Here is a 20,599-nt window from a genome sequence, read left to right as displayed (position 1 = left end):
ACAAACTGCTTTTTACAACTAAACTACCACAAAATAAATATGGAGCATAATAAGTTGTCCTAGCTCCATCCAGTTTAGTGTTAGCGCCCAAGTTTGTCAACACCACACACAAGGCAGGTGGATGAGTTGCCCAATTTATGGCCCAATTGGTACACCACTATTTTACGAACCTCTGGAACAGTGATTGTATATTGACTGAGAATGATGCAAATGTATTTTATTATATTGCCTTATGTCTGAATATGAAAACCCAAATAAAACTAGTTTTTAAAAAAAGGTGTCCTAGCTCCATCTCGGGGTTCTGGTGACATGTACAAACCACTCGGCCTTCGGCTTCATGGTTTATGATGTCACCAGAACCCCAGAATGGCAATAGTGAACTATATTACATAATTACCATTATATATGTATACAGACAACAGGAAAAACAAAATTGAAAGCAGTACAAAAGAAGCGCACTACTAAGAAAAGAAGTTGTTGATTTCACTCCTGGAAAATCAGAAGGTATAGCCTTGTAGAGTTTCTGACACAAAAGAAGTAGATAAGGATCAGTCTAGTTGGCAGTAAGACCTTGACTCCTAAAAGATGGAAAACATTGTCTCATGAATGTTCAAGATCAGAGGGCCTTGTGAGAAGACATGAGCCTGGAACCTGTGACTAAAGGGAAGCAGGATGCTACAGCACATGTAAATTTGGAACAACTCCAATAAAGACATATCTCTCTGGAAATAGGTAGACTGGCATATCTCAAGAAAAGTCCTAACTCGGTACCTTCAATGATCTAAAAGATCTTGATATAGGTAATCTCTGACAAAGGACATACAGAACCAGGTACCACCTCCCCCCCTCCCACCCCAGAAGAAGGGAGGCAAACGAATCTCTCAGAAGACTTTGGCGTAGAAAACAAAGAGATATTTGTGACTCAGGAGTTTCACAAACATGTTCTCATATGAAAGAAATGCAGATCCATTAGTGTATAAGTGAGACAGGTGGTGACCTATGCCTCAGAAACCCAATACCAGTTATCCAAGTCTACTTTCGGAAGGAGGGATATTTACTTGCAACATAGGTAGCCATAGAAGGCAGAACATCCAAAGGAGCTGGCGGGCCACCAGGCGGATGGCAGTTGTACCTAGTCTCACCAGCAGATGAAAGCTGTCCAAGGTTAAGAGCTCTACTACTAAGGGAAAATGGACACTATGAAACCACCAGAGTGTGAGAATGCTACAGCTCAGCAGGAACCTGGGATCTCAGAAAAGCCGTAGGCTTACAGTGGGATTCCTAAGTGCCCAGGGAACTGAGTTTGAAGGCATATAGAGGAAACAACAGATATATGAAGAAACAATGCAATGGTAGGACCAGTCTACAAAGTAATTCTAACCCAGCCAGTGGCTTAACTAGTAGTCATATGTCTTCAAACTGTATGCCTTATGTACTGCTTTGTCATTCCAGCCCTTATGCAGCTTTACTTGTCAAGGAGATCAACCAATGGCTTGGACTCAAGCCCTACAACCAACAACACTCAGTTATAAACATAATACGAGACAAGCATTAATGTAGACTATGTTTGTAACACAAACATCAGAGATGCCACCGGTATCAGCAATGTTGTAAACAACACACATGAGGTTAAACAGACACCAACTAAATTGTAGTGTACACAGAAGGCCTACCACACACATCACTTATAATGGAACCAACAAACATGAACTAGCAAACCCTTCAGTTATAATGGAACCAACACACAGGACATAGGACAGACAAAGGCATCAAAATTCAACATATAGTTCAATAATCATCTATAAAAAACCAAACATGAGAGTTAGCAAACACAACAGCAGTACATATCAACAACAGCATCCATCATGCTAACACATGAAAGGTCAAAAGCAACTCAAACAAATGGAAACTGTTGAACTGGGTGAGCAAAGCTATTAAAAAAACATAATATCATGAATTTGTTGATTGGCAGAGTGAGTCGTGCAGGAAAATGGACCAGGCTAGAAGGGAGCATCTGGAAAATATAGCCGATTAAACACAGAGAACAGCAAGGATTCATACCCAAGATGAATGATATAACAGACGATAAAGCCATGAAAACAGAAGCACTCCAATAGATGAAAATTAGGAAGGTAAGAGAATGTAGAGTTCCTTGCCAAATGAGAAGATGGGTAAAGTTAGATAAATGGGAGACAACCTTACCTGAGTATCCAAAGGAAATACTGGAGATGGGGCTCAGGTAGATCCCTTTGCCATAGGCTGCTCCATGCAGCTTGCAGGAAAATAGCAGGATGAGCAACATGGGTACAGCTGAGCTCCCTTCTCCCTTCACTGAATTGAACTTTACCTAATGACTGCTTACGGGGACAAGCTAAACATAGGGACAACTAGAGAGGGGAAGTGAAATCCTAAACAAAGAAGCGACTAAGGAGCTCAATGACACCAAGGCCCCTATTGTAGCAAATGTGCCAACCCCTGTGAAAATCTGCATTGTTAAAAACTGATTCCTCAGGTTTCTGTATCAGTATTATTGCTTGGATAATTAGCACCTGGGCTAATTTTGCATGCTGTATAAAAGAATTCAATAAAAACTGCATGCAGTTTTACTGTGTTCGTGGAAACAAGATTTTTGAAACTGCCCCAGTTCTGTGTGGTAATGTTTTTACTACATGGATCACAATGAGAACTCACGATATGTCTGATAGTGTGGGATCCATTTCATGAAAGAAAAGGTCATACTTGCTGTAAACTAATAATGGTGCTGTGTATCAAGGTTTTGCTAATGTACTGTACTACAATTGTACAATTCCATTCTAATTGTTCAACTGCTTTTTGCCTGGTGACAAAGAATGAGTAAAATCAGTAAGAAGTCCACAGATTTGCAAATATCGAATTATACCATAAACAATGGCAGGCAAGTTCGGTCCTACACAGAACCAACCTGGTCTGCAGCATTGCGATCATTCTATGTTGTTATGTTATGTGAATTTGTAGAGTGCGGTTAATCACCCGTGAGGGTATCCAGATGCTACCACACTACCATTCTCCCCTATTTCCATCTTTGATCCTTTACAATCATCTTGTGCTTCTCGTCTCCACCACCCAGTCTACTGTGATACGGATAATTAGCTTTGCCTAGAGGAAAACCTTAAGTTACTATTATGCATCTTTATCCACTTTTCAGACAAATTAATCCTCGGAAGGTAGGGGGTGCAGGGCTAATTTTCCCAAAACATACCTACTCTTTCTGAATGATTAGATCATGGAATAACATCACCTTATTTCCGTGACAAGTGGTAAAAGTAATGAAGGATGTGGCCTGATACTGAGTTTGCACCAATAATGTCTTAACACACCATTGATCCTTACCTGCAGCTTTGTGTAAGAGGCATTCACTAGCCCATTACGTAAGATAGAATGCCAGTTCTCAATATGAGATCCGCTGCAAGACAAGAAACAAAAGCAGTTATGTAAACAGTCAATATAATCCACCTCTCCTTGCTGAGTAACATATGTACTATCCCTGTCATCCATTACCCAACAAACCCAAAAAAGGGTTTCATGCCCCTACCCTATCCAACTCTCCCATCTACAATCATCAAATCATTGCATAATGAATTAACTTTTCCAATCATAAATTTAAAGCATTGTATGAGCTAAAGTCTTGCATGTCTATCATTATAAAACAACTTAAGGGTGTTCCAGTGATAAAGCTGTAGATGACAAAGGGCAGCTTAGAGACCTCGGGGGCTTGTAGGGATCTTTCTGGACCTGTGGTGCCCTGCTATGGAACCCAGATTGCTCAGCCCCAGATCTCTCGCAATACAGAAAGGAATATGCAGTCTATATGGAAACTTTCTGAAAGCACCTCACAGTAATTGGAGGCAATTTTGCAAGGTCTTAAGCAGTGTGCCAATATCTTATGTAATGGGTTTTAAGCCCTATGAGGATCAGATGCAAAAAATAACTCACACTAACGGTCCCATTTGAAGTTTGGCTGTTAGAAGTACAATTTTCTCCAAAAGTGGAGGAAAAACTCAATTTTATAGAATTTTGTGTCGCTATGTAGCAGCAAAGATAAACCTGTCAGATGGCTTCAGAAAAATTGCCTATTTTACTTCACATGTACAGGCAATGGGCATATTCATCAGTACAATTTCTGGCAAATATCAATGGCTTTTCCAGCAGACTTTTCTACCAGATGTACAGGAGCAGAAATTATATCTCTAAGTAAGAACATGGTTAACACCTACATTCCCTATTACATTAATGTGGTTGGTACTTGCTCCTCAATAAAGTGGTCTATACACTTTTCTGCTCTTTCAGTTATTGTTTTACGTCTGAAATGTTTGGAGGAGAATGTGGTGGCTCATCTGATCTGCATACAGTGAAATCACTTGAGCTGTTTTTGGTGGCTTTTCCTTGATTTATTGTTATTCTTATTTTGTCATTTATACAGAGACCAATGTGATACTGTTACGGCTTTAACAATGGCAGACCCAGCAGCATATTGGAGTAATTGGTACACATTGACAAAGCTGCCAACTTTCTGCTTGTAGTATTTTCGGCAGGCCTACCTATTGCCACCCTCCACATGAGGTCAAAAGTACCTATTCAGAGAGTCTGGCATTTGTGGCTGATGCGCATAGCTACGTTTAACAAGCATTAGCAAAGCCAATGGGTCTGGCATTTTGTAAAGTATAACAAAAACATTTGAAAATGGTTGCCCATGCGAATGAACTCTTGCAAACACATGGGCAGCCGTCTTTGAACTGTCTTGTACTTTTTTCAAAACGTTCAAAGATGGCTTCCTATCTGTGCATATGGTGCAAGGAAAGGGTTGGGGGAAATTTCTGAATTTTTTTTAGTAAAATGTAAGAAAAACATTTAAAAAATAGCTGTCCCTTGTGTGAATGTGCCATCTTTGAGTGCTTTTTACTTAAGTGTAACAAAAGCAATTTGAACATCGCTGCCCTGCTGTTCACAAGCAGGCACACGCAGGTGCCCACACCGGTCTGCATCGAGGTCTTCTCCAAAATGGCACCGCTTGCAGTACCCATGTTTGGTGCAGCACACTGCAATCAGCACTGTGGTAACTGTGGTAATTAGTGCAGATGAGACATTCACCTCTTTTTGGCAAATGTCCCCAATCGGCCAAACTCGAAATAAGCCCCTGAGACTTTGAGAAAGGAAATATGATGATACTGCTTTCACATATTTTTGAGAAAATACATAAGTGGCAGTAGATGCTTAAAGGTCAGAGGAAGGATCCTTATTCCTCTTAATGGCATACTAATTAAGGAGAGTTTTTGCAGTTTCCCTGGGGAAGGTCACATTTCAGTGTGAATGAGATGTTTTCTTAACCTAACTCTTCTCATGCCTCATCACATACTCTAAGTACACCATTAAGGGAGATTGGGATAGAAAGTATAAGTCATGTGATTAGAGTCAGTGAACATTGCAAGAAACACAAGCATTTACAATGCAACGGTCTCGCCTTTGCCAAAGTTAGAGCTATTGGCATTGCAAATGACAACATTTTTATTTATGTGTTGGTTTTGAAAACAGATAAATAAATGGCATTGTCATTTACAATGTCAATAGCTTAATCTCTTGCAAATGCGAGACCTATTGCATTTGCACCCACACACACACCCACACACAGAGAGCCACACACACACACAGAGCCCCACACACACACAGAGCCACACACACACACACATAGAGCCCCCCCCACACACACACAGAGCCACACACACACACACACACAGAGTACCACACACAGCTCCACACACACACAGAGCCCCACACACACAGAGAGCCACACACACACACAGAGAGCCACACACACACACACAGAGCCACACACACACACACAGAGCCACACACACACACACAGAGCCACACACACACAGAGCCACACACACACACAGGGAACAGAGGCCAGAAAAAACTATCACAACGAGGGAACAGAGGGCAGAAAAGCAAGCACAACGAGGGAACAGGGGGGGGGGTAGAAAAGCAAGCACAACGAGGGAACAGACGCATGAACAACTGGGATAGGTGCATACATTTCAGGTAGGAAGGGGGCGCACACCTTGTGAACAGCTAAAGTGGTAGCACACAGTGCATGAGTAGCAACAGTAAAAAAATTGAATTGGACATGGTGGGTGTCGAATTTTTGTAAGTAAGGGGGTACAGATATAGGTGGGACGGTGCTATTCTTACACGTGTGACATTTTTACGACCTTAAAAAGTGTCTCATATGTGCCTAAAAATAGAGTGGAACACTAAGGCTCAGTGTGTGTACAAACACAGGAAGAGACGCAGCACGCACAGGAGACCACAGAGGCAGTAATCACTTTAGAACACCCAAGGTGTGGAGAGTGACCACACCCTGGACAGTGCAGACACGGAAGAAAAATGAAGAAAACTAACTAAATGCCCAAAAAGATCCTGCGAACGCCTAGAAGTAATTGGCTTTGCAGTCCTGCGCTTTTCCAAATCTGCTCACCGGTTCAACGACATATTTACAACAAGGGGTGGTGATGGACAGAGTCTCTGAATTAAGCAGAATACTCTCACCCAGTCAAGAGATCAGGGCTAGATCCAACACCGTTTTTTAGCTCATTGCACCATCCCAGTTTCAGAACCTGGCTGTATGCAAATTAGTCTGTCCCTGGCCCAGTGCATCATGGGAACAGGGCAGACCAGACTACAAAAGCCAATTCTTACACTGGGAAGGAAACAAGCTTCCGGGGACCGGTTTCTGGCATTTCAGCCGTCTTCGGCCCGGCTTGCTTGAATCCTGATGGTGCAATGAGCAAGGGACTCACATCTGAGTATACCCTTCCACGCTTAGGGTGGACAAAAATATTTACAACAAGGGGTGGTGATGGACAGAGTCTCTGAATTAAGCAGAATACTCTCACCCAGTCAAGAGATCAGGGCTAGATCCAACACCGTTTTTTAGCTCATTGCACCATCCCAGTTTCAGAACCTGGCTATATGCAAATTAGTCTGTCCCTGGCCCAGTGCATCATGGGAACAGGGCAGACCAGACTACAAAAGCCAATTCTTACACTGGGAAGGAAACAAGCTTCCGGGGACCGGTTTCTGGCATTTCAGCCGTCTTCGGCCCGGCTTGCTTGAATCCTGATGGTGCAATGAGCAAGGGACTCACATCTGAGTATACCCTTCCACGCTTAGGGTGGACAAAAATATTTACAACAAGGGGTGGTGATGGACAGAGTCTCTGAATTAAGCAGAATACTCTCACCCAGTCAAGAGATCAGGGCTAGATCCAACACCGTTTTTTAGCTCATTGCACCATCCCAGTTTCAGAACCTGGCTGTATGCAAATTAGTCTGTCCCTGGCCCAGTGCATCATGGGAACAGGGCAGACCAGACTACAAAAGCCAATTCTTACACTGGGAAGGAAACAAGCTTCCGGGGACCGGTTTCTGGCATTTCAGCCGTCTTCGGCCCGGCTTGCTTGAATCCTGATGGTGCAATGAGCAAGGGACTCACATCTGAGTATACCCTTCCACGCTTAGGGTGGACAAAAATATTTACAACAAGGGGTGGTGATGGACAGAGTCTCTGAATTAAGCAGAATACTCTCACCCAGTCAAGAGATCAGGGCTAGATCCAACACCGTTTTTTTTTTTAGCTCATTGCACCATCCCAGTTTCAGAACCTGGCTGTATGCAAATTAGTCTGTCCCTGGCCCAGTGCATCATGGGAACAGGGCATACCAGACTACAAAAGCCAATTCTTACACTGGGAAGGAAACAAGCTTCCGGGGACCGGTTTCTGGCATTTCAGCCGTCTTCGGCCCGGCTTGCTTGAATCCTGATGGTGCAATGAGCAAGGGACTCACATCTGAGTATACCCTTCCACGCTTAGGGTGGACAAAAATATTTACAACAAGGGGTGGTGATGGACAGAGTCTCTGAATTAAGCAGAATACTCTCACCCAGTCAAGAGGTCAGGGCTAGATCCAACACCGTTTTTTAGCTCATTGTACCATCCCAGTTTCAGAACCTGGCTGTATGCAAATTAGTCTGTCCCTGGCCCAGTGCATCATGGGAACAGGGCATACCAGACTACAAAAGCCAATTCTTACACTGGGAAGGAAACAAGGTTCCGGGGACCGGTTTCTGGCATTTCAGCCGTCTTCGGCCCGGCTTGCTTGAATCCTGATGGTGCAATGAGCAAGGGACTCACATCTGAGTATACCCTTCCACGCTTAGGGTGGACAAAAATATTTACAACAAGGGGTGGTGATGGACAGAGTCTCTGAATTAAGCAGAATACTCTCACCCAGTCAAGAGATCAGGGCTAGATCCAACACCGTTTTTGAGCTCATTGCACCATCCCAGTTTCAGAACCTGGCTGTATGCAAATTAGTCTGTCCCTGGCCCAGTGCATCATGGGAACAGGGCAGACCAGACTACAAAAGCCAATTCTTACACTGGGAAGGAAACAAGCTTCCGGGGACCGGTTTCTGGCATTTCAGCCGTCTTCGGCCCAGCTTGCTTGAATCCTGATGGTGCAATGAGCAAGGGACTCACATCTGAGTATATCCTTCCACGCTTAGGGTGGACAAAAATATTTACAACAAGGGGTGGTGATGGACAGAGTCTCTGAATTAAGCAGAATACTCTCACCCAGTCAAGAGATCAGGGCTAGATCCAACACCGTTTTTTAGCTCATTGCACCATCCCAGTTTCAGAACCTGGCTGTATGCAAATTAGTCTGTACCTGGCCCAGTGCATCATGGGAACAGGGCAGACCAGACTACAAAAGCCAATTCTTACACTGGGAAGGAAACAAGCTTCCGGGGACCGGTTTCTGGCATTTCAGCCGTCTTCGGCCCGGCTTGCTTGAATCCTGATGGTGCAATGAGCAAGGGACTCACATCTGAGTATACCCTTCCACGCTTAGGGTGGACAAAAATATTTACAACAAGGGGTGGTGATGGACAGAGTCTCTGAATTAAGCAGAATACTCTCACCCAGTCAAGAGATCAGGGCTAGATCCAACACCGTTTTTTAGCTCATTGCACCATCCCAGTTTCAGAACCTGGCTGTATGCAAATTAGTCTGTCCCTGGCCCAGTGCATCATGGGAACAGGGCAGACCAGACTACAAAAGCCAATTCTTACACTGGGAAGGAAACAAGCTTCCGGGGACCGGTTTCTGGCATTTCAGCCGTCTTCGGCCCGGCTTGCTTGAATCCTGATGGTGCAATGAGCAAGGGACTCACATCTGAGTATACCCTTCCACGCTTAGGGTGGACAAAAATATTTACAACAAGGGGTGGTGATGGGCAGAGTCTCTGAATTAAGCAGAATACTCTCACCCAGTCAAGAGATCAGGGCTAGATCCAACACCGTTTTTTAGCTCAACGACAGCCTGAACACAGGATGCTGTACCCACAGTGACGTCAGGGAAGATGCTGCGCAGAAGCAAACACAGACATCTCGCTACTCGAGAGCCCCAGGCGAGCACAACCAGGGCCTCAGGGCTTCCAGACCGGTTCAACTGCACCTTTTCCCAGCCAACGAGTGAAAGTTGAATTCTTTTCCAGTCCAAATGATGCAGCTCGGCGATATCTGAAGAACAACCAGCGACACAGAGCGCCTTTGACGGGGCTCGTGGCGACTGAGTCACACTGACTCACGTATAAAGGGACAGGAAGTCTTTCTGTCATAGCAGGTAGAAACAAACATAGCACATGACACGGTCTAAAATCAAGCCGGCTTCAGAGACAGCGCCCTGAGGCCAGGAGGCACTCCTGAAGACCGGGGCACGTGAACTCCACGGCTGTCCCCCCACAGCAGGCTGTCTGTGCCCCCACTGCCCCGCCGGCGGGCACAGAGGGCACGGGACCTGCTGGTGATCAATTCCCAACACAGGGCAGAGGCAGCCAGAGCTGCAGCCCGGCCAGGCGCATCGACAGCTCTGCCCAAACTTCACCTCTCACACAAGGCCCAGGATTCTGCAGTGTGTCCTCTTCTTTCCACCGCCAGTGGTCGCTGTAACCCGCTACCTTTGCAGGGGGCCTGGGGGGAGGTTTCGATTCCACCGGCAGAGTCTTCTAACTCGGAATAATCGGATTAATTACATTCTGCCGCTGAGATTAAAGTATGCAATGGCTTCCAACGTGGAGAAACCATTGCATGCCCCAGGGTATGTTTGGCTGCGCTATTTTCATAGTACAAAATGCACCTTCGTAAAAAACAAAAAATGGAGGACAAGAGGGGGCATTTATCACTATGGAAATAGCACCAAATGACCCCCCCCCTCACACAACGGAATTCCACAGAGTCTCGCAGAATTTGGAGGTAAATCAGTGTTATTCGGCTGCATGAAACTTCGCCATTTCCACGACCCCTATTTTTCGGCGGATGGAAAAATACGAGCCACTTCCCAGCAACTCCCTGCAAAACAGCCACCCCCCTTCCACTCTTCAGGTATCTCCATTCAGCCTAAAGCCCTTAAATGAATATGAGATTCAGGAATCTCAGGGATCCTGTGGACATGATCGAGATGCAGTGTAAAGTACTGTGATGAATGGATTCATAGGCACCAGGAGACTGAGGAAGCACTGCCAGCTCGAAGGATGAGCGGCTGCAGCACCGGGGGAAAGGAGCGTGGGCCGTGGGCAGTCAGCCAGGAGCACCTCACCCCTCCCCCGGCTCACCAGGCACCGACAGCGGCGGCAGAAACAGCACGGCCTGTTCACTGGCCCGTTCACGGGCCCCTGCAAGAAGCCAGCGAGCTCCGCCAGGCAGAAGCAGCCAAGTACCGAGCTACAGCTTCTCTTATTCACAACCATGTTTCTCCGAGGAGAAGAAGAAATGCCTCGGAGAAACGCACGTCATTTTTGTGATTGAGGGGCGTGTTTTTCGTTCTCTCCTCTTCCCATTGGCTGGAAAGTAAAATTCCAGCCAATGGGAAGAGGAGAGAAAGAAAAGAGAAAGAACGTAAAAAACACACCCCTCAATCCCAAAAAGACGGGGCTTGGACAGAGTGACACCCCTCTCCTCCAATCGCTGGCCTCCGTTTAGGAAGCCAGCCAATGGAGAAGAAGGGCGGGTTTAAGCCCCACTCTGCAAAACATCAGTTCTCCCCAGCGCAGCCTTCGCTAGGCGGAGACCTAAACACAAAAAGGGGAATATGAACGAAAGAGAGGAAAGCGATCAAAATGAGAGAAAGAAAGACAAAGAGGAGAAGAGAAGCTGAGGGCAGGGAATAGATGCAAAGCCTGTAACAGAAGTGTCAAAACATCTAAAATGAAAAGTTTACAACACATTGATGGATGCGACCAGAGATTCTGGAAAGAAGCAACAATTCACTGGTCCAGTCAATATACCAATTTTTTCACAAATATAAATATTTTCTTTGCCTATCCTGAGAACAGGAAAACGAAACGTTAACAACGAGAGATGGCTATCATTTATTGGTAGACTGGACTTTGTAACTTATGAATCCCTGGCCTCTGACTGCTCCTTTTTATGTTCCAGTTTTGGCGACTGTTTTATTTGCTGTCACAGGTCCTCGTTGCGACTGGCCCAAGATTACAAAGTTTCTCAAATACCAATCTAAAGTTTATGACAACTAGCTTTACCATCCAGTTGTTAAACTTTGATTGGTAGATAACATTTTTATTGAAGGTTAATTATAACATTTACAAATGACAGTCTCATTATAAATGACGATTCGTATAAACTATTAAAACATAATATTTGCAGATCCTTGGTAACAGATATAAAAAAAGTGGTATGAAAAACAACCTTTATACAAAAGAATTAGACTTTACGTTAAAATTAACTTTATCTCGGTGTTTAATGTCGTTGAATGCGGAAATTATAATTAATCTACTGTAACTGTTAAATATGCGTATTTCAAAAAATTCCCGAAATGGCACTCTACGCTCTTCGTGACAACAATTTTGTTTAAGTGCAGGGAAACAGTACAAGTGAACAGAACACAGCTACGCTACGGCTTGCATAATTGCACCAAAGCAAATTACACGAATTTCACACATCTCTAGTCTCCATGCCATACCCCATTGTGGCCAGCCCTGTTGGCTTTGCCAGTCCTTGTTTCTATATAAGCAGCTTGATTGGGTGCCTTTATGAATGTGAGTGTCAATAAAGATATATGCATACATGAGTGTGACACTCGCACACGAATCCTGACTGAAACATTGAAGTAATAACAAGCATTGGCATAGCCAATAGGTCTTGCCTTTGGGACCCTATAAGTGTTTAGCTATACAACAGTTGATGTTGTTGCACAAAGAATGTTGTGCTGCAAAACTAAATACTTATAAGGTTCCAAAAGGCATGACCTATTGGCTATGTCAATGCTTGTTAGTCGAGAGGTGGGGCTGACCATCAGAAGCCTGGCCGAGGCTGCCTTTGTTTTGCAAACGTCGTTTGATAGCAGGTCCCATGCTGGCTGAAAGAATGCTCTCACCCGCTGGATTCAACAGGAGCTACAACGCTTTAGGAAAGGCAGGCCATGTTCGTTTCCAATTCATGTAAATGAGAGCTTATCTGGCTGCTGGGCATATTGAGTCACCGACCATTAACCTGGTTCTCAGCCTTTAATGGACTGCAGTAAAACACATTGTAAAGCAGCGAGAATCCCAGCAAAACATGCCCTTTAAGTGCAAATCCTGCCATTCAAAGTTGTGAAAAATGTTAGTGAACAGTGAGGAGTCAGCTCCTGGCTTTAGTCATAGTGCAACAGCGAATCAACCAAATGATAGACAATTGTAAATTCAATGCAGCACAAGAATTACTCATCATTCTAAAGCACACCTGTAGACAAATTATACAGACCTCTGGTGTTCCCCATGGGCGTGCTTCAGCCTCTCTTTACGTAACGTCCGTGTATAATAAATTCAGAATTACCAGCCCCAGCATGTAAAACGAGCCTGCAGCACGAGCCCCGGTCCGCGGTAACAACCTGGCGCAAGTATCCACCTGGTCCCAGCGCAGCCAGAGGCAGGCGGCGGCGTCCAGTTGCGAGTCCCCGGTGCACCTGGGCAGCAGCTGGTTTGAGTTGACCCCATGGTGGAAGCAGCCCGGTCGCAGCTCTTCCTTTGCACGGGGTTAGCTAAAAGCTCGGGCTACGAAAGCTGCGCCATGGAAGCTTGGGGTGATGGAGCGCTGGGCGTTGGCGTCTATGAGCTCGGCTTCCCTCTCGCTCTCTCTCTCCCTTGGGCACCGTTCGTTCCATAAGGAACGCTGCGGAGGAGAGGGGCAGGAGGAAAGAGCCCACCCCTCTCAGTCAAAGGTAAATAACTGTCCTCACGCCGCCGCGCGCAGCGGTACACTGACAGCCGCGTGCACGGGCCGCCATTCCCAGCACCTGCGCGCGCTCACTCACATTACGCTATTGACAGTCGCTGGATGCGGCGCGAGGACAGAACCAGCGGAAAAAAAAACGTAAAAAGTAGGTCCTGCAATCTTACATGAGCCAATCAGTCCAAGCTTCTATACAGAAAAATGGGCACTCATTGTAACCTGATAATGCATTTGCTTTTAAAAACCTGTGTATTTTGCTATGTAGGAACCAATGTTACTTTGACAGTGTGTTAAGTACTGTGTCTCCGGGCGCGAAACAGCGCGGTGGGAGCGCACGAGAGGAGACGCAGTGCCGTGCGCGTGCACATTAGCTGTAGCGACGCAAGCTGAACATCGTCGGAGAAGACACGCCCGACCTCCGAGTCTGCCTGCTGCCGAAACTGAGCCGCTGCGGAGAGCCCGGTGAGTGGACGGGGGGGGATGTGAGGGAGGGAATGTGTGTGTGTGTGAACAGCATGCAATCTCTTGTCTCACTGTAAGCACTCACTGGTTTGCCTGCAGGACAGGAGATGTGCACGGCTCTGGGAGGCTGGGCATGCGCGTCCACGATGTGAAATCGACGCGCGTGCCCAGCCCTGTGTCCCTTGAGAGCCGACTCAACTGCAATAGGTCTCCAGCGAGACCTAAAAAACCAAAAAGTGATCGACTGAATGCATGAATTAATTTAGGCTACCACTCTGGCCCACATTCCAGCGAATTCATATTAGACTTTCTTGCTTTCAGTTCCTATTTGTTGTGAATTTTCGTGTTTTTTTAAAATGTTTTTCAGTATTTTCAAAAAATGTAAATGACATCATTAGTGTTTGCTCTTTGTTTTTTCCACGCAAAATAATTGTCAATGTTGCTTTTTAGGTGCTTATACAGAAATGTGCTTTGATTTCCTTCCTTCCCTCTCCATTCATATTGTCAATTACTCCTCCCTTATGTCTTGTTAGTAACTCTTTTCTTTGTACCATTTCAAATCCCTTTTCATTATGTTACCTCTTTACTTGCATTATTACTAGGTCATCAGCCCCCATTTTATCAGCAGTCCAGTACCACCCTATATCAAGTGTATGCATGGATAAAGGTTAAAAGGTCAATAGTTGGCATTTAATAATTTTCATGTTGGTCTGTTTTTTAGACAAATGGCAAAGAGTGGCTGAATATAGATTTTCTACTTAGAACATGATATATATATATATATATATATATATATATATATATATATATATATATATATATACACACCAAACGGAGTCCAGCCTTGCTTCTGATCTCATCCACCAGATAGGGATGGTGCAGACAGGCGGGTGTGGGACCCGCTGTTATATTTATATATGAACAATTGTTACTTACCTGTAAACAGGTGGTTCTCCAGTATTGGTGTCTTTCATAGATTCACATGCTTGAATATTCCCCGTCGTCGGAGTGGGAGTCCCACGGTAAATAAAAGAGCAATAATATACTAATAATATGTATATATAAAACATTAGAAAACAGGTAGTAAATGCCTAGACATAATTCCTCATAGGAATACATGAATAGAGAAAAAAAACACTTGTAGCCTATTCCCGTCATTATGTTGGTCCAAACTGTAGCCAATCAGGCACCAGCAGCCCTCCAGAACCTTCTCCTCAGAGCTCAGCACCTCAGATTTTCATAGCACAAGTGTGACCACAGAGTCTATGAGGAGAAGAGAGCCTCTGAGGGGAGGAGGGTGAGTCGCATGTGAATCTATGAAAGACACCAATACTGGAGAACCACCTGTTTGCAGGTAAGTAACAATTGTTCTTCTCCAGTATTAGGGTGTCTTTCATAGATTCACATGCTTGAATATAGAATAGAAAGCAGTAATATCCGAAGAAAAAAACTTCCCAGTCATGATACACATGCACATATTTGTAATACAAATATGTTTATAGTCATGCAAGACATACAGTAATAAGGAAGAACCAAAATGGAGGAGGGAAGACAGAGGCTCACCTTACTGAAAAAGATTGCAAAACACAGCCTGTCCCACCGCAGTATCTGCTTCGTTGATGGCACTCAGGCAGTAGTGTTTCGTAAACGTGTGCCTGCTTGACCACGTGGCGGCTCTGCAGGTCTGATGCAGCGGCACACCGGCGAATAGGGCAGTTGAAGAAGACATCGCCCTGGTGGAATGGGCCCTCACTGCAGTTTGTAGAGGCTTGCCTGCCTGCTGATGGCAGAAAGCGATAGCAGAGGAAACCCAACGAGCAATTGTAGGTTTGGATACTGGACGCCCCTTGTGAAAACGTCCATAAGCTATGAACAGTTGATCAGCTTTGCGAAAAGGGGCTGTTCTGCTGATGTAAAACTTTAAACATCTTTTAATGTCCAAAGAATGGAGACGCTGCTCCGCTGGAGACTGTGGATTTGCAAAGAAAGACTTCAAGAAAACAGGCTCGTTGATGTGGAAATCAGAAGGGATCTTTGGTAGAAAGGTGGGGTTAGTATGAAGCACTACACAGCCAGGTTGAAACTGCAAAAATGGAGGATTTATAGTGAAAGCATGAATATCGCTTACGTGACGAGAAGATGTCATCGCAAGGAGAAGAACAACCTTCCACGTGAGATATTTCATGTCTGCCTTGTGTATTGGTTCAAAAGGTGCTTTAATAAGTTGAGACAACACGATGTTAAGGTGCCAAGTAGGAGGAGGGCGCCAAATCTGTGGAAGTTTGCGAAATAATCCTTTGAAAAATTGGCCTATTATCCTGGAAGAACAGAGTGAAGTGATGCCATCCTGGCGGAAGCGAGAAATTGCTGCCAGAAAAACTCTCAAAGTTGAATGTGAATAGTCCAGACTGAGCAAGTTGCAAAAAGAATGGAAGGAGCTGCACAGGCGCGGAATGGATGGGATGTACCCCAGCAGCTGGGCACCAATGGCAGAACCTCTTCCATTTAAGTTTATAGGTTTTAACAGTTGACGAAGCTCTGGCTTGAGCAAGAATGTCTCTACAGTCTGGCGGGATGGCTAGGTGAGCAAATTCAAGGTGCTCAGGTTCCAAGCTGTCAAATTCAGAGAGGAGGGATCTGGATGGCAAATCTGACCCTTGTCCATCGTGAGAAGGTCCACCCGAGGATGAAGACGGATGGGCTCGCACTGGGACAGGAGAAGTAGCCATCTGGGGGTGATGAGAAGAATGTGGCAAGGCTGCCTCCGCATCTTCCACAACACCCGAGGCACCAGAGGAATTGGAGGAAAAGCGTAAGCAAACAGATTGCACCAATTCATTAAAAGGGCATTGCCCTGTGACCCTCGGTGGGGATGCCAGCTTGCATAAGAGGGGCATTTCCGGTTCTGTGGTGTGGCAAAGAGATCCAGCGGTGGATGCCTCATTTCCGAAAAATCAGCTTAAGCGATTGTTGGTGCAACTCCCACTCGTAGGTCGATGACGTGGACATGCTGAGTGAATCCGCTAGAATGTTGAAAACTCCTGGTAGATGGACTGCAGTGAGAGTGACTTGGTGACTTAGAGCCCAGTCCCAGATTGATTGAGCCAGATGCGACAAGACTGGAGACTTTGTTCTGCCCTGCTTGTTCATATAATGCATGCTGGTTGTGTTGTCCGTCTGAATAAGGACTGACTCCCCTTGGATCAAGATATGAAAGGACTTGAGTGCCAGGAAGATGGCCATCAGCTCCAGCCTGTTGATGTGCCCGACTCTCTGAGGCAAGGTCCATTTGCCCTTTATGGACAAGCCTTGAAGATGAGCACCCCATCCTTCCAACGAGGCGTCTGTTGTCAGAGTAAAATCCAGGGTGATGGAAAGGAACGACGATCCTGTCGAAAGATTGGATGGCTAAGCCCACCATTTGAGGGCCGCTCTCATGCGGGTGGGGACACATACTATGTCGTTGAAGGAACCGGTGACCTGACGCCACTGTCCATCTAGTTCCTCTTGAATGGGCTGTGTCCGTAGTCTGCAATTTGGGATCAATGCAATGCACGATGACGCCATTCCTAGAAATGATTTCAATAGTCGGACTGAAACGGACTGTCTTGTCCGCAAAAGTGTCACCAATTGAAGAATCTTTTGTTGTCGCTCCTGAGACACAAATGCTTTTGCAAGAGTCGTATTTAAAGTTGCTCCTAAAAAGTTCTTGCAGGTTGCTGGATGCAATTGGGACTTGGCCATGTTGATGGATAGACCCAGGGAGCGAAAAACTTCCTGACAAAGGCGAGTGTCCTGAAGTAGCTGTGTACGAGACTGTGATTTTAGGAGACAGTCGTCCAGGTAAGGAAAAATCTGTACACCCTGAAGACGTAGATAAGATACCACAGGAGCCAACACCTTCGTAAAGACACGAGGGGCTGAACGGAGGCCGAAAGATAGTACTCGGAACTGGAAATCCCTCGGTCCTACGCGGAAGCGTAAATACTTCCGATGTCGCGGGAGAATAGGGACATGGAAGTAGGCGTCCTGGAGGTCGATAGTTGCCATGAAATCTCCCATTGAGAGCAGTCGTAAGATCTCCACAAGCGTTAACATGCGGAAGGATTGGCACTTGAGATATTTGTTGAGTGCTCGTAAATCCAATATCGGTCGCCAATCCAGCGTCTTCTTTACGACCAGGAAAAAACGGGAATAAAATCCCTTTCCCTTTTGAGACATGGGTACCACTTTGACAGCACCTTTCTGTATCATAAGACGAACCTGATGTAATAGTTCCCTGATGTGTGCTGGTGGCGGGCCGGAAGGTGGAGTGGGAGGAGGAAGTTTGATAAATTCCAGAGCATGGCCTTTCTCTACGATGTCCAGAACCCATCGGTCCGAGGTGATGGAGGACCATTGAGAACAAAAAAGGGAGATTCGACCTCCAACTCGTTGGGGCAAAGGCAAGTCATTGTCGTTTTGGAGTAGATCCTCTGTAAGATGATTTCCCTCTGTAGGTCTTTGAAGTCTGCTGACGGGAAGACTGCTGCTGGGTGTTAGAATAGCGTTGGTTGCCTTGGTTGTAGGAACGGAACTGATTGTTTCCTCCTCGAAAAGTAGACGAGGTGCCGCGCCCACGTGCACCCTGAAAGGGCTGTTTCCGAAACTGTAAAGTTCTTAGAGAGCGAGCAGTGTCAGTATCTTTTTTGATGGACTGTAAAGCTTCATCCACATGAGCCCCAGACAAAGACTCGCCGTCATACGGCATATCCAGGATCTTTGCCTGCACCTCTTGCCGGAAAGATGTAGAACGTAACCAGCCCTGCCTGCGTAGAACAGCCGCTCCAGCGAGTTGCCGGAAACCAGTACAGGCGATGTCAACGGCACAATCAATTATCTCCTCTGATGTTCTCTCGCCTTCTTGGAGATGTTGCAAGGCTTCGGCCTTGGAAGCATCTGGAATTAAGGCCACATAAGCTGTCATGTCTGCCCACATCTGGCGGTCGTAACGCGCCAAAATGGCCAAAGCATTGGCCGCTCTCACTGTGGTGGAAGCCATCGTTGAAAACTTGCGGCCTATAGCATCCATGCGACGACCGTCACGATCTGGTGGAGCAGTCACAGCAGACGTAGGATTCTGCGACCGACGCTGAGCTGCTTGTGTAACCACTGAATCGGGTTTTGGCTGTCCAATGAGGCACGCTGGAGTGCCAACCGGTGCTTTGTATTTCATTTCTAACCTGGGCATCTGAGCCGGAAGTGTATTTGGGGTCTGCATCAGCTTCACTCCTTCAGCCCAGATAAAGTCAATAATGGGTACAGTATGAATCTGTTTGAATGGTTGATTTTTAAAATCATAGAGAAAACAATCCTCCTCTCTTTGGACTCTAGGCAACTTGAAGCGTTGGGCTGCTCTATCCATCAGTTGATGGAAACTCGCAATATCTACAGGAGGAGAATCCCCTGGCGTGGCCGGAGATGGGGACGGTGTTTGAACTTGGTAGTTATTCCACTCCGCCATATCTGCATCATCATCATCATCTCGAACCTCACCATCTTCGCGGTCTGGAGAACCTTCATCCTCTTCATCAGCATACACAGTCGTGTGTATCCGCACAGATGTTTGCACCTGAGGTGCAGAAGTAGGCAGAGGTGTGAGAGGAGCCGGAGCCGGCACAGTAACAGGCGGCACCATCGAAGGGGCTGCTGCCACTTGTGGAGATGACGGAAAGCGTCTATTGTAGTCATCCAACATATGTTGGAGATTAGAGATGAGCGACAAGGGTAACGTCGCCGTAGGAACCTGAACCGGCATACTTTCCTGTTGGAAATATTGGTCCTCATCATCGTTACTGTAATCCTGGCACTTGATGACCAAATCTGATGGACTACCTGCTGCCCTAAAAGACTCGTGGACATCTTCATCTGAATCCCGCTCCGAGTCTGAGGCAAACAAGGGCGAGGGAGGCTGTGGATCACTAGTGATGGAAATCTGATCCACAGGCACCTTGCGGCGTTGATGTAGAGATTCCACATCGGCAGATCCAGTGGACGGCAATGGCAACAATGGCAGAGAGGCAAAAGAAGAAGAAATTGCCGACGGAGCCACACTGGTAGAACCCTGTATGGTCGACGGTACCGTCGATGGTACCTTCGTCGACGGAGTTGACTTCTTCTTCGTCGACGGAGCAGTCATCGACGGAGCGGTCGTCGACGGAGCACCCGTCAACGGTGCACCCGTCGATGGGGTCGTCGTCGAATGTGGTTTCTTCACACTCTTCGTCAACAAAGACTTGGTCGTCAACGGGGGAGGTTTCTTCGTCGACGACGATGCAATCGGAATGACAGATGGTACAGTCTTGAAACTCAATGTTACCTTCGTCGACGACGAAAACGTCGACGAGATGGTCATCGACGATCCAGATGCAAACGTCGTCGTCACTGTCGTCGTCGACTAACCGGAGACGGCAGATTTCGTCGTCGGAACGACTGTCGACGCTCCCGTCGACGCCGAGGCATGTTTCTTCACGGAAACATAAGCAGAAGATGCAGTAGACGCCTGAGGGCCAGGTCTCGTGGACGTAGTAGGCAATGGTGAGGACACTGCAGGGGCCAGAGAGAGGGACATCTTCTTCTTTTTGATGAAAGGAGAAGGCAACTCCTGCACACTACTACGTTTTGACACTGCTTGGGAATGACCAGATGTTACACTTTCAACATCAGAAAGCACTCCATCCTTGTCTTTAAGTCTCTGAAGCCACAACAGAAGACGGCCTTCTCAGTCCTTTAGAGTTTTTATGGAGAAAGTTCTACAGAACTTACACTTTC

At 46.1% G+C, this 20,599-nt stretch overlaps 1 protein-coding gene across 7 annotated transcripts in view; it reads right to left on the bottom strand.

Annotated features, from left to right (window-relative positions):
• The window catches only part of PARP6 (poly(ADP-ribose) polymerase family member 6), a 345,720-nt gene that overhangs the window by 113,510 nt on the left and 211,611 nt on the right, over window positions 1–20,599 (bottom strand). For 4 of the 7 annotated variants that reach the window (XM_078685023.1, XM_078685025.1, XM_078685024.1 and 1 more), the window contains exons 18-19: window positions 3,370–3,442; window positions 2,203–2,272 (exon numbers count right to left, since the gene is read on the bottom strand). In XM_078685023.1, coding sequence (XP_078541149.1) covers window positions 2,203–2,272; window positions 3,370–3,442 — 143 coding nt within the window. The remainder of the gene's footprint in view (window positions 1–2,202; window positions 2,273–3,369; window positions 3,443–20,599) is intronic. The other 3 variants (XR_013609848.1, XR_013609850.1, XR_013609849.1) reach the window with 1 other exon arrangement.

This window comes from Lissotriton helveticus, chromosome 3_2, assembly GCF_964261635.1.
Source record: "Lissotriton helveticus chromosome 3_2, aLisHel1.1, whole genome shotgun sequence".
NCBI classification, from domain to species: Eukaryota; Metazoa; Chordata; class Amphibia; order Caudata; family Salamandridae; genus Lissotriton; species Lissotriton helveticus.
Note: the sequence above shows the minus strand (reverse complement) of the source record. Positions and strands in the feature narration are given on the sequence as shown.